Raw genomic sequence first — 14,045 nt, 5'->3', positions numbered from 1 at the left:
GTACACGCGATTCGCATGCGACTGATCGTTACGACTGTCGCCCCGACTAGACCACGGTAGCAACCGCGCTTGTCGCTGCTCTTCTGAATCAATCTGATTGCTAAAAAGAAGTTCCACATGCGAGAAAGTAGGTGTTAGTGTGGTGAAAAATTGTGCTAAGGATTGTTGTCAGGGCTTATTTTAAAAGCGGCGATCAGACATCTGCCGCGATGTAAGCCTACGCTGACCGGTCGCCGCGGCGCGCGGTGCGCCGAGCGGCCCAGAAATGGCGATACCTGCGCGGAAGCATCGAAACAGGCTACGCAGATGTCTCGGTCACCGATCGCTCAAACGGCAGTTATAGCTTAAATAGAGTTCCTCATGCGAGAAAGGGGATGATAGTGTAGTGAAAAGTTGTGTTGCGGATTGTCATTCGCAGTTGCACAGATAGCGGCGATCAAATATCCGCCAGGATGCTAAGCCCAAAGTTCCCATCACCCGAGCCGACGCGAGCGACGCAAGCCGCCGTAGCCGATCGCATGCGGCCGACGGGAAGCGATAGAAGCCGACACCGGTCCCTTTTCGGCACTCCGAGTTACAGCGGAACGCAGCACAAGTTGTAGGCATTGTTCCGCGCACAACGAGCACACACAAAAAATCAAACGATGTAAATACAACCACGACCCCTTCCCGCTTGTGCGGGAGCTGTGGGGAATGTCGTCTGCTGCCCCTACCGGACTGCTTAGGGACTTGGCCGCTAGGGGATTGCGCATGCGCAGTGGGGTTGTGAAAGAGGCGGATTCAGGCTCTAGCGGACGTCCGCTGGACGTCTGTTTCAGAGCTGATAACCATACCAGGTACGCCCGTGGGCCGTCTGGATTTAACACTGCCATACGTCCATTCGGACGTCCGAAATAGGATGCATTTCGGAAGATCAGTCAAAATTTACAGAATCGAGAAGCATATGTTCCTACAACGAATACTACACCACGCAACACCAACGCACTACCGGTTAGATAAGTATACACGAACACGGTAAACTTGCTTTGCACTTCAAGTTAGAGGTTCTCAATTCTTATATGCCCTTCCCCTAAGAGATCATCGTTGGAGTCGGTGAGGAGCTTCAATAAAGCAAGAAAATTAGCCTTAATTTCAGTAACACAGAGAATAAACTTGCAATATACAAGTCAGGGTGTTGATGTACGAAATCCTTTTAATTGAAAATCAGAGTACCTTTTCCTTTTTTGCTTTTATATGTAATTTACGCCATCATTTGATGCTCGTGGTAACATTGTACGTCCACAGGCGGATGTCCTCCGGTCATACAAAAAAAAAATGTATATCCTTAGTACATCCGTTGCTGGATGTCCACAGTACGTTCCCAAATGTACATCCAAACACGGACGTACAGTGGGCGTCCAAAGTTGGCACTGGATGTTCGACTGCTGGATGGACAGGAAGTCATTAACGTGTGCCTAAATCTAGAAACACGGACATTTTAGTTCCTCTCTTGCACTACACAAAAAGCTATGATGCAACACGAGCCTCGGGGTTCAGCAGCACGAAGCCTTTGCCACTGAGGCACCGCTACACGAAGCTGCCATAGTCGGCGGCCATGCCGCTAATAAATGTTAGTTGTGCGTACGTTGTGGAGGATAGCAATCATTCTCGTTCTACGGCGGCTTGCCGCAAGGGGAATTCTGTCAGCACGCGAAATTTCATTGGGCTTACTAGATTAGAAAGAGCGGTAGAGCAGCACGACTTCTGAAATCAAAAATTTTCTGGACAAGATCGTATACGGAGCCCAAGAACTGAGGCTCGCGGATCCATTAATGTGATACTTTAGTCATACCCCACAGAATATCTTGATTTTAAACCAGGCAAATCGAGGTTCACTCATCGATAGTAATTGCTACGCAATTGAGATGGCCTCGCATCCCTTGAGAAAACCTCGACCTGAAATCTGTTATATAACACGAAAGCGTTAAATGCATTAAAACATTAAATCAAATAGGTCACTAACTTTGTTGTCGGCGTCCCTGCCTTTTATTCTTCAACGAAAATCCAGCGTCCGACGTTGGCGTGACCGATGGATGGCCGACAACGCAAGTGGCTGACAACGCAAAAAGAAAAAATAAAAAAGCAATGAAGAGAGACCTTTTTTCCGAAGGCAAGGCATTTCTTGCCAGAAAAGTCTGATTAAATGTTGTGCGGTCTCTCACACAGCTTCGACGGCGCGCTCAATAACACCAAAAGCGTGAATCGCATGGCGTTTTTGCACGCGAATGCACCGCGTCAACACGGCGGGTATGTTTTTCAAAAGCACGCGCGCCTGCGCCGGCAGCTGCGGACAGAAAATGACGTGCGGTGCGCGTGCAGTGGGAGGGGCTCGGCTGCTTGCACCAATAAGGAGAAGCACAGTGCTGGCGGCGGTTTCAAAGCGCTCAAAGAAGCCCCCAGCGCCGCCATATGCTTTATTATGCTTACCATATGCTTACCACCACTAGTGGTGGTTAAGGTGCCATATGCTTACCACCACCTCAACCACCACTGCGGATTTTTTACTGCTGTTTTCATAAGAGGCACGGATGACTACTTGAACTGCATTCTCAGCTCCTTTCCCGCATGTGTAACTTTGCGCACGCAGTTTAATTTTGGCGAGCGGTAATAAGCTGTCACTGTAGCTACCAGCGCGCCAGTTCACGGCCACAACAAACGCCCCGCTGTCGCCGTAGGCCGCGTTGCGCACCGCGTCGGTAGTTCAGTCTCCTCGACGCATTTCCGCGCCTAGGAAACGCGGTCAACGCGGTTCGGCTTGCCTTCGGCGCACGCTCGTGACCAACGTTACTAGAATAAACTCAGTTTGAAAGCTCCGCCGGAGAGGCGGGCCGCGTGGCGGGCGCGAGAACTAGTGGCGCTGTAGTCGAGTCTTGCGCTACTCTCGGCGCGTCGTCTGCTACTGCGGCGGGCCGCCGCAGCAGCCGTCCGCGGCGGCCGCCGCCCCGACGTACCACGGCGGCTTTCTAGTACTGCTATTGCTAAACTTAAACATATATCATCTTCCCGGTCGACAAGCATAAACATCTTCATCCTTCCAGTCGACGTTACCGCATCCCATTTGTGCAGTGTTTGAGTAGATATGCATACGATCGTCTGTATGCGCATTGACTTGCATGCGTTGCTCATTGGCTGGCTAAGAATCGACGGTGAGCCTATATTTGAGCTGTGTAGATTGCGTTTAACTTCCATATACGGGAGTTTCTTAGCGAGTGAGCATTTTCAGCGTAGTTTCGATAAGTACTGAGGTGTCTTATCTCGACGAAAAATGACCCAACACGTTTGTAAAAGCCGTGCCTTTATGCCTGTGCAGCAACACGACAATTTTTGTGAATCTCGTCAGTGCGAGGTTCCGTTAACCAGCTTCCGATGTAGAGTTCCTATTCTCAACTTTTATATGCGCCGGGCTTGTCTCACCTCCTCCGGCCTCAGCGCTGTTTGTGGTGCATACGAGACATTAGATCACCGAAGATGAAAGTTCGCCTACAGTTCTGACGCTCAGTTCATCTCTCGCAGATGCACTCGACTTTTGCGAAATCACGTTAAAGCTTTAATCCACAATTTAAAGGTGTGGATTCTACGCCTAAGTTCATAAGGATCTTTGACCGCCTTTTTGATGTTTTGAACTCAAGAAATCCCTCCACCTGATTGTACAAGGCACCTCTGCGAAAGGCGAATGAGGATTCAATGAGGACTTTTTTAAAGGCTGAATTATACATAACAGAACTCCAGGTTGCACAAGGAACATCAGAAATTGAGGGCCTCAAGCAAACCGTATTTTTAGGACACCCCATACGTATGAACAGTGTCATGGCAACTTTTGACAGGCTTGTGGAAACAGGGAAGCTGCAGAATTTGTCCACGCACAAGATGTCTCAAAACCACCTGAAAGCATTTTTTGGTTGCGTAAAAGGAAAGGGGTGTCAAAAAACAACAACCCTACTACCTTCCAAAGGAGCTGCATAAGGCAGTTGTTTAAGCGATTCCATATTAGTCGTACGCGATTATATATGATCGAATACGCATTCAGCCGTTCGCGAGCGTAATGCGTATTCGCTTGAAACATTCCAAAAGTCAGGTAGTCGGTGGAAGCAACAAAGGGGTATATGATTTTTATTCACCCAAAATTAATTCGAAAGGCCGTAGAAGGTGAGACCAGCCCGGCGCACATAAAAATTCAGCACAGGAACTCTACACCAGAAGGTGGTTAACGGGACCTCCCACTGATGAGGTTCACAAAAACTCGTACTGCCATGCGGGCCGGAACGACCATCCTCACGTCTTTTGCCCGAAGCCAGGCAAAACACGTGTTGTTTTGCCTGGAAAGCGTCGGCGTCAATAGCGGGCGCCTCCTTCACTCCAGAAGGTTTTCATTAAGCTCGTCGGTGCAAGTGCGCGTGCTTTGCAGCGACCAACGTTACTAGTAACGTTGCGACTAACGTTGGCAGCGAGTGTGTACGCTTTGCTCGTCGGTTATTTTTGGAACTGTTTTCGGCCATGCGAAGGAGCTTGCACGAACACACGTACATCATGTACAAAGTGTAGGAGGAGCAAGAGATTTATCCACGGTTCGGCATGCCGACTTGCTTTGCGCCGGGGTGCAAGAGCGGCTACCGCAACGGCTACTCCACTTCACGCCACTTCTTCGGGCAACCAAAGGACCCTACGGAATTCAAAAGGTGGGAGCAAGCTTTACATCGCAAAGATAAAAAGCTAACTGCGAAATGCAAAGTCTGTGACATTCATTTTGAAGATGATGACATTGTAAAGCACTACCGTCATGTTGTTGCCGGACAATAAATTTTGATAGCTCAGTAGTTATCAGAACTACGCTGAAAATGCTCACTCGCTAAGAAACTCCCGTATATGGAAGTTACACGCAATCTACACAGCTCAAATATAGGCCCACCGTCGAATCAGCCAACCAGTGAGCAACGCACGCAAGTCAATGCTGTATATACAGACAACCGTATGCATATCTACGTAAACAGTGCGCAAATGTGATGCGGGGTGTCAACTGGAAGGATGACTAATTTTGAAGTTTGTCGACTGAAAGGATGATAAATGTTTCAGTTTGGCCATAGCACTACTAGAAAGCCGCCGCGAGCAACTCCGCGGTGGCCCACCCCGGCACGCCGCCGCCGCCGCCGCCGCAGTAGCAGACGACGCCCCGAGAGTAGCGCAAGACTTGACTGCAGCGCCGCTAGTTCTCGCGACCGCCGTTTGGCCCGCCCTCCTCCGCTGGCGGAGATGCGGAGCTCCGAAACTGAGTTTATTCTAGTAACGTTGCTCGTGACAACATCGACCTCGGCGCCCACGTGACTCACGGGGTCTCTGATTGGCTCGCTCGTCGCCGCGGCGCGCTTCGAATAGTTTCGGGACCCACGCTCGCGCGACAGAGAAATTGTGTTCTAGTTCACTATAAGAGAAATCTCGCTGAGTGGGGGCATTTCGCGGTACGCGTTTTCCCGCGATCGCCGTTTTGCGCGCGTTTTTCCGCAAGGATCGTCTTGACGGATAAGCTTGAGCAGCGAAGCAATCACCGTAGCGATGAACTGTAATCAATTGTTGGTGCAGGTAAACACACCAGCCAATTCCGCGTCACAAAGCCCACGAAATTGTACTCGTCGAATCTGAGGATGTCAGAATCTGGCCTCACTGGTCCTCCAGAAATGCACCCCACAAAGTGGTTGGGCGGCTTGCAGGGCCATAGCCAGAAATTTTTTTCGGAGGGGTTATGGGTTATTGGAAGGGTGGAGTTATGCCAAAAGGAACACCAAGTCTCCCTTAAACGCTGCCGGGAAAAAAATTCACGGAGGTTCAAACCTCCAAACCTCGTTACAAGAGACACTCAGCAGCATTCGTTGGCTACGTCCCTCGCTCCTTGTAGACAAATTGGGCTAGATTACTCTAGCCTCCTTGTTGTGTGGTAAAGCCACACACAGGGGATATCAGTTGCAAGAAAGGGATTTACTGGACAACCGAGACGCTGTAAGTCAGTTTTCATGTGAACAGGTGGCCGCCATTTTTGAAGGACCATTGTTAGCTTTGTAATCGCTCCCAACTATACTGACTGCAGAAAAGTGAGAGGGAAAGGAATATCTGGAGGGAAAGAAATACTATTCCCGGCACAGCGGATATGTCGTTCGATGCCAGGGCTTTTATTCGTATTTTATGTGCCCATAATATGTCTATTGCAAGTGCAGTTTCAAACCCCATAGTTAGCGCTCTGGACAGGAAACCGAAGAGACCAGTTATTTGCAGCAAAGTAAGCATTATGCGGTCAATTCTTTTCACACAAGATGCGTGGTGCCTTCTGCAGTCTCAGTCTTCTCCATTACAATATGTTTTTGGATCAATTAGCTCTGTGCAGCATTGATAACGCCCAAATTGCAGCAGGTATGCTTTGCGTAGCATTGAAAATACCTTTATTGTTGCTGGTACGCCTTTCTTCAAATGCAAAACGTTCTTGGGCTTGTAGTCAAGCAATTCATGGCAGTAAGACTTGCCCTCAACACTAGTTGAACAGGCCACGTGACCCCACATTCACCCAGTGCTTCCAACCATCGCCTCCTGTATTTCGATGTTCCAACATGAACATATAAACACACCCCCAAAATGCTGCAAGAACATGCGCTCACCTTTGGGCTAATTAGAAAATAAACGTACTGGTGCTTGCCATCCGCGTGTTCCTTTAGTGGCAATACTGTCCATCCTGTGAAGCAGTCTAAATCTTGGATTTTCTTTTGAGGCACGAACAGGATGCACAGGTGAATGCTGTAAGTAGTGCTGGTAAGACAGCTTCTTCTCTCTCTACCATGATTGGCCAGCTTACCAAAAAGGTGGTGGGAGATGACGTTTGTCAAAACATTGCGTCATGTTAGTAAGTTGAACTTCGTTATGACGAACACTGATATAGCGAATTATTGGCTATAACAAACATAGACTTTGGTTGTTCATGCTTTATGACATTTATTCTTTTATAACGAAACTGAAACCGTGAGAGCCGTGCGTGATATGGGATACAACGAAGAAATATTTCACAAGGAGGCTTAGAAGCTAAATGAAAAAAAAAAAACAAAAAAAAAACCCCGTAGTCTTATAAACTGCAGCCGTATAAAGGCCCCGTTTGTTCGTGGACACGGTGGAAAACTAAATCCTGCTCAGTGGTGCGAGTATCCACCAGACAGACGAAGATCACATCCTTCAGTCGCAGTCCTGTTTTGTCAAGTGAATTCTGTCCTGTTGTAATTTCACGTATTTTCATTTTTCCATGCAAACAGTAAAACCACCAAACAAGAACGCTGGCATTCCTTTCTGTTAGCACCATGATGTTTTCCTTTTTCTTTCTTTCCTTTTTTTTTGCGGTTGTGGCTACCACACTAGATGTTATTATTGCTTGTACTTATTTCCTTGCCACTCTTGCTCGCTGTTATCATGCTCTTTTTGTCTTGTTTCCCCGACTTGTTGCTGTATTATATATCTAGTTTTTGTATAACTTCCCTCGTTATTTTTTGATGATCTGCCCTTTTGCCTCCCTTACCCAATGCCCTGATGGGCCTGCAAGGTATTTTGAATAAATAAATAAATATCATTGAGCTCAAAATGCAACAAGGAGAAAGGTAAGGGTTACCTTGTGTATAGTGGGTTCAAAGCTTCAAAAAATGCATTTTTGTACCGGGTATTTTCGCGAGAGCCAGATTTTCGATTTGTTACAGCCGATTTTTACAGCTACTGTTATAACGAATATCGGTTATAGCGAACTAATTTGCTGTCCTGATAATTCATTATAACAAGGTTCGACTGTACTGGCTAGGCATAAGTTACATGCTAAGCAAAAGAGGAATGGCACGAGTGTTGAAGATAGACTCAAGCCATTTCCAAGGAGATGGGAGGGGGTGAAACTTACACAAAGCTGTAACTTAGCGATAAAATTTGCCAAAAAATAAAACAGCCTTCATGCTGCAGTGTGACCTATACAGTAGAACATCAACTTAATGAAACCTGATTTTGTAATTTTCTTGATTTACCAAACCAATTTAGTTAGCACTAATGCTTTCTTGATTTCATGAAGTTCCCTACTTAACATAATGACTCATGGGTCCCGGCAACTTCATTAAGTTAGCTTGTACACCGGAACATACACCACTCGCTGCAGTGCCTTCTCAAAGTTTCATACACACCAACTCGGCCAGTTTTCTCTGTTGATTTGATACTTTTTGTGTTTTCAACATGAACACGTAGGCAAAAACGTTAGGCAGTCTGTTATATTTTATTTCTGCAGTGAGAATTAACGAACGACTAAAGTGGTGCACATAAAATTAAAGCAGTTCCACTCGACATGAAAGCTGTCAAGTGCCAAGCAGGGATTCGCCAGAGGTGCTGGGGCGCCCTCTCTTGACCAGTTTCAGTATCGGCCTGGCGTTGATGGTGAAACTAGTCGAGAGGAAAAGGCCTATAAATAGCCATTAGATTGAGTTTTCCTTAATTTGAACCAATTAATTTGTTAATTCACAATTTTTTTTCCTCGCTTTATATTATTGTGTACTTATTTGCGGCCCAGCAACATCAGCCTCAGTGGCACCGACGTAGCGCAAAGATCCCCTCCCAACAATTTGCATATGAGTGCCGTGTGTCTCTGTGGTGCAATGGGTTTAACATTGGCTCCGTAACACGGAGGACCCATGTTCGATCCCGACTAGGGGAAGCGGCGACCTTTTTGAAGCCTCTGTTTGGGTGCATGACGGTGTGTGACAATGGTGGCTATATATCATGACCCCGTAAGAGCTATAGTAACCTTATTAGACAATTAAAGCGCATAGTTGGGCGAGTTGGTTGCTGCTGACTAATGAACTCGTACTTCTAGCGAGAATGGAAAAGTGATAAGGGCGAGTGAAAAGTTTGCGCCGTTTCATTTCTGCGGAATCATGTGCTTTTGTTTTTGTTTTTTTTCGAATCATGTACATATATGCATGTTTCCCTGTTCCTTTTGCATAAACCAAGTTGAAGTCTAGCGTGTGTTTCTTCGTCCTGTGCTATAGTTCGCTAGAAGTATGAGTTCATTGGTTATTAGAGATTTTAATGAAAGCGGTTTCATTGATTTTCTAATGATTGGCATGTTAGCAACTTCACTTACAAGAGACATTGGTTACACGAGACATGTTAGCAACTTCACTTACAAGAGACATTGGTTACACGAGACAACTTTCCCGGGTCCCTGAGTCTCTCTTGTAACAAGGGTTGTACAGTGACAAGCGGGCCCCTAAAGTGCTTCGCACTCAAAGCCTTTTTGATAAAGGTCCCCTGAGCCTCCAATTGTTCCAAGCTTTTCGTGCTACTTGTAAGACAGGACACAAGAGTCGTGCTAGCCCAAAAGAGGTTTAATCAGGTAGTCGAGAGGGAAGCAGGGAACGATGCCTGCCAATACACTGGTTGCAGTGCTACCCAGCTTGCCTGCAAACGGTGGCAGCACTACTATTCAAGGATCGGTCAGTGCACCGCAACCACACGGTCTGTTGAAAAGTAGAGGGGCGGGAATAGGACAAGACAGAACCGGGTAGGTCAAAGCAGTAGCACAGAACACTTCAACAAACAGCCGGTTAAAGTACGAAACAGGTCTAGAGAAGAGCCCATGATAGCAGAAAAGAGCTCACACAAACATGACGGCAGGACACTCGCAAAGGTTGGAACAGCATTTACACTCCCCACACGTGTCAAAGCAGTAGAGGGCTTTAAAAGCGATAGAAAATAGTCTCGAGTGTGGCGCTCGCGGCATCATGGCTACCACTCTGCGTATACCTACGCTAAAAATGTCATGTACAAAGGACGAAGTCACGCACGCTTTGTAAATCACAGAAAAAGAAGTGGACGCCAGGAAGCCTGCCCCCTTTTTCGGAGTCTAGTACAGAGTATTTGCACAATGAGAGCAGGCAACCATAGGTAAAGCAAGAGAGCGAGTCCAAGCACTAGTCCGGCACAAAGCACCGTCCAGACAAGTTTCAAAGAGAGCACGGCATCTGGTAACCCGATTGTCCCGGTGAATGCCAAAAGGGGCTGATGTGGACAATACCGCACTTTACAGGACATAGCAGAAAGGGCATTGCGAAAATATCTTCTATGACACAAGCAGCGTTGCATGCATAGGGCCTGCCACAGTCAGATTGTTTCTATATATCTACATTTGAATGGTGTACAAAAAGGTAATTTCCCCCAGATAAAATCAGGCAGACACAATGTACCACGACCCCCAAAAGTAATATTTTATTCAATTAATGGGGGGAAATGGCTTTTAAAACAGTTTCTTTTAATTTTTAACTAAACTCTGTGAAACTTCTCAGTCTTGCTGCTTTTCCCCTACTGATTTAAAATGTGCCATTATTTCTTGAGTCAGTCTATTAGTTCCAAAGATAATTAGACATAATTAGCCATTTTTGGAGGAACAATAGCCGAAACAGTGTTGGTCATAAAACTGTAATCTTTATATTTTCCAATGCTATGAACCTTGGTGAGTGCAATAAGAGAATCGGTTTTTTGATGCACCGCTTGGAACTAATTTTACAACTCCTTAAACTTTCGTGTTTGAAATGGGCACTCAAACTGGTTTTTTGCAACCGGTGCCACCAAAGTTTAATGAGCTGTAAAATTAGTTCCAAGCGGTGCATCAAAAAACCGATCCTCTTATTGCACTCACCAAGATTCATAGCATTGGAAAAGATAAAGTTTTATGACCAACACTGTTTTGGCTATTCTTCCTCCAAAAATGGCTAATTATCTTGGGAACTAATAGACTAACTCAAGAAATAATGGCACATTTGAAATCAGTGGGGGAAAAGCAGCAATACTGGCAAGTTTCACAGAGTTTACATCAAAATTAAAGGAAGCTGTTTTAGGAGCAGTGTCCCCCCTTCAACCTGCAAGAGGGGCAAAATAAACATTAAATAAGGGCCCTCTTGCAAACCCCTCAAAAATCGTCATTGGGTCACTGTTTCTGTATCCTTGCATGGTCACTACTAAACCTAATTCATCCCCAGGCCTAAATGAAGATAACCATTTTTTTTTTTCTTTCTTATGTAAGCACCCAATCAGATGGCAGTTAAGCAACTTTTCACCACTCAAGCTCCACATTGACAGTTCGAAACTTGACCTAAGATAGAATTACCACAGGCTCCGCAAAGCATTAAGTTACAAAAATACATTAGCTATTGATGACTTCACAGTTGGAACCTGAGGGAACGCGGTCATGGCCTGACAATGTCTGCGCATCTCCACCAACACACCACAAAGCAGTAAGAAATGCGACATTTGTGCGCGACCTAAAGGCTCTATGCATAGGAAAAGATCGGCTTGCATATCGAAGGCAAAATTGCTTAGGCAAGGCAGTGCGTTCTCCTTATTACGTGCGTTCAGCACTTTCACCACAACTCGACACGCCAAACACCTTAAATTGTCACACAGGCAGCTCTGAATGCAATGAACTTTGCATAATGTCAGCACACTTCACGTGTGCTCCACTAGGCCCACAATTATCATCATCATCCCCTCATAGTTTTTTTCCACTAAAGCGAAACGGTCACATTTAAAAGCAGTAATCGTCCGTACATGTTGTTGCCGGTCATGTCTTTAGTTGATTTTGTGGTGCGGAGAAATACTAGAGTACGCTTGAAAACAAGACAGCCAGGGTCCTCACAATCACCACAATGATCATGTAGAGACTAAAAAATTTTTACAGCAAGGGGAACTTATGATTCCACCAAAGCACAACTCCAACATTTCCAAACAAAGAAAGCAAAAGAAATGGACACCACCACAACAAAGTAAACAAAGAGAGGAGACCAAAATGTGATTTGTAAAGACCCCAAGTAACCTGGCATGCATAAAACTGCCCGTATTGTTCTAGTGGACAGTTGTTGCTACTGCTTTATTCACTGCATTAAATATCGGTATCTTGAAACTCAACTAAAATTGGCTCTATTACAATTATGTAGACCACTTGATCAAGAATAAAATAACAATAAAAGAAAACAACTGTACAGCTAAGCTAATTTCAGAGGTCGTAACACGAAACAGAGAAGGCACCAGTGGCACTAGCGTGAAACAAAAACCTAATTTTGCAGGACGCACTGTCACGGGTTCTTGAACGCGGTTTTGTCACAACCAATACCATTTCAGCTGGACAAAAAGGCAGCAGACGGATCATTCTAGCAAAATAGAGGCATCTATGGACGGCGTCTCGCTTTGCACTTTGACCATTCTGCTTTTGCCAATAATTTGGGCGTTTCTGCTTGAGATCCAAGTGAACAAGGTCCTGCTCCGTTTTCTTTCCAAGCTAAAGAGCCAAGGACACTAACAACTATAGCTGGCGACCCACAGAATGTTTTACTAAATTCATTTCTGACTCGTTAATAAATTGCGCAGAAGCAGAAACTAAGTACAGGCAGCGAAGACTCGCAACTGAAAATGAATACAAGGCATTTATTTCGCCAGGAATTTTTGTGTAGATTTCTCTGCTTGCTTCATTGCTTCTAACCCTTCGCCACAAAGACTTTTGCAGTTCCAAGTTTTTTTTTCTTGATTCCTTTACCATCAACACAGCTGACAGATAGCAGTAATCTGTGATACAGATAGACTCGTTACTTGCTTTGATAGCTTTTTTAGCACAACTGAAAAAATATATACTCTGCATATGTCATAAGGCAAGTAGAATACGAGTGCAGGGCCTCTAATATTCGCAGAATCTCGATTTTGGTCATGATGTACAAATAACTTGAGTCTTTGACAAGACCGCACGGTGCTTCGATGTGGCTTAATTTAAGTTGCCCCCTTGCTTTCGCAGGGCACCTGAACCACTGGTTTCTACAAGAGCAATTGTACCAACACATAACCGCATAGGACGCGAGTATTTGAACCTTGAGGCATTCATTGATTACGACTCTATGTACCCTGTTTCAACGACACTACCAAGTGGCTCGTAAGTGTTCCGAAACAAAAAGAGAGCTAACTGCCGTTGAATTTCCCGCCACAATGGACGGACGTCGATCAAGGGAGATTGACAGCGTAAGTGGCCTTCCTTTCGGAAGAGACAGGTTGAGCTATGCAACATAAAGCCTCTATTCGTTGGCTGGCTATCACATCCACAGCCTGTGAGTACATAATGTCACGAACGTTACGAAAAAAAGTGAACACTACAAAAATTTGCTCGTTCGGAAAGTCTCACTGAGCATATTGTGCCATGCAGCTCAAGAAACTCCCACCTGAACACGAAACCCACCACTAAAGTTCACATAATGCTGTTAAAAACTCTGTATGATTGGTAAGAAAAAAAGAACAAAGAAAAGAAAAACAACACACATAGAAAGATAACGTTCCGTCGCTTCCCAACAGCAGTGAAGTGTTCGCAGAAGCCTGTAACCACAAAGAACACGCACACAAAACCCCAGCTTTCTCGTGTCCTTGACCCTAAGCGACAGGCTCTTGTCTTTCCGTTACACTTACTAAACACCCCAATGTTCAATCCATCAAAAGGCAGTTCAGGCTAAAATGTGTGCGACAGCGCGAGACAACTTCACATTCTCCGAGCCCCCTCCCTTGTTTGAGACTTTGCCAGGCTTGGCAGTTGTGTTCACGCAGGCTTTTCGCTGAACGGCCACACAAACTTGACGTCGTAGCGTTTGTAGGCAAAGCGGCAGTCGACGCCGGTTGCGAGAAGGTCTGCCTTGATGGCCTGCGGGCATTCGTTGTCGGCAAGTTGCGTTTCTGCGTGAGAGAACGCGAGAAGGGAACAAAGTTTAAAATGGACCTTGGAGACCACAGACATCTCAGTCTTGGTAAAAGGGGGAAGAAATCTGGAGGTAATTTTTTTCCCAGAATAAATTTGTTGGAACGTAGAACATAAGGGAAGGCAGTGCATGCATCTGTTAACCAGGTAAACTTGCATGCAATATTTGCCTCTATGTACTTCATGACAGTGAGAAGTGAGAAACAGGTGGTGTGCTTTTATGTACAGGTGCCGT

General features: G+C 45.7%; 1 protein-coding gene across 2 annotated transcripts in view; it reads right to left on the bottom strand.

Annotated features, from left to right (window-relative positions):
- Positions 1–9,385: 9,385 nt before the first annotated feature.
- LOC144154766 (protein sprint-like) overlaps positions 9,386–14,045 on the bottom strand; it is a 54,444-nt gene continuing 49,784 nt past the window's right edge. For both annotated transcript variants that reach the window (XM_077685879.1, XM_077685880.1), the window contains exon 19: positions 9,386–13,788. In XM_077685879.1, coding sequence (XP_077542005.1) covers positions 13,655–13,788 — 134 coding nt within the window. In that variant the 3' untranslated portion in view covers positions 9,386–13,654. The remainder of the gene's footprint in view (positions 13,789–14,045) is intronic.

This window comes from Haemaphysalis longicornis, unplaced genomic scaffold, assembly GCF_048455015.1.
Source record: "Haemaphysalis longicornis isolate Haplotype H1 unplaced genomic scaffold, Haemaphysalis longicornis Haplotype H1 scaffold_90, whole genome shotgun sequence".
Taxonomy (NCBI): domain Eukaryota; kingdom Metazoa; phylum Arthropoda; class Arachnida; order Ixodida; family Ixodidae; genus Haemaphysalis; species Haemaphysalis longicornis.
This window is presented reverse-complemented; position numbering and strand designations above follow the sequence as displayed.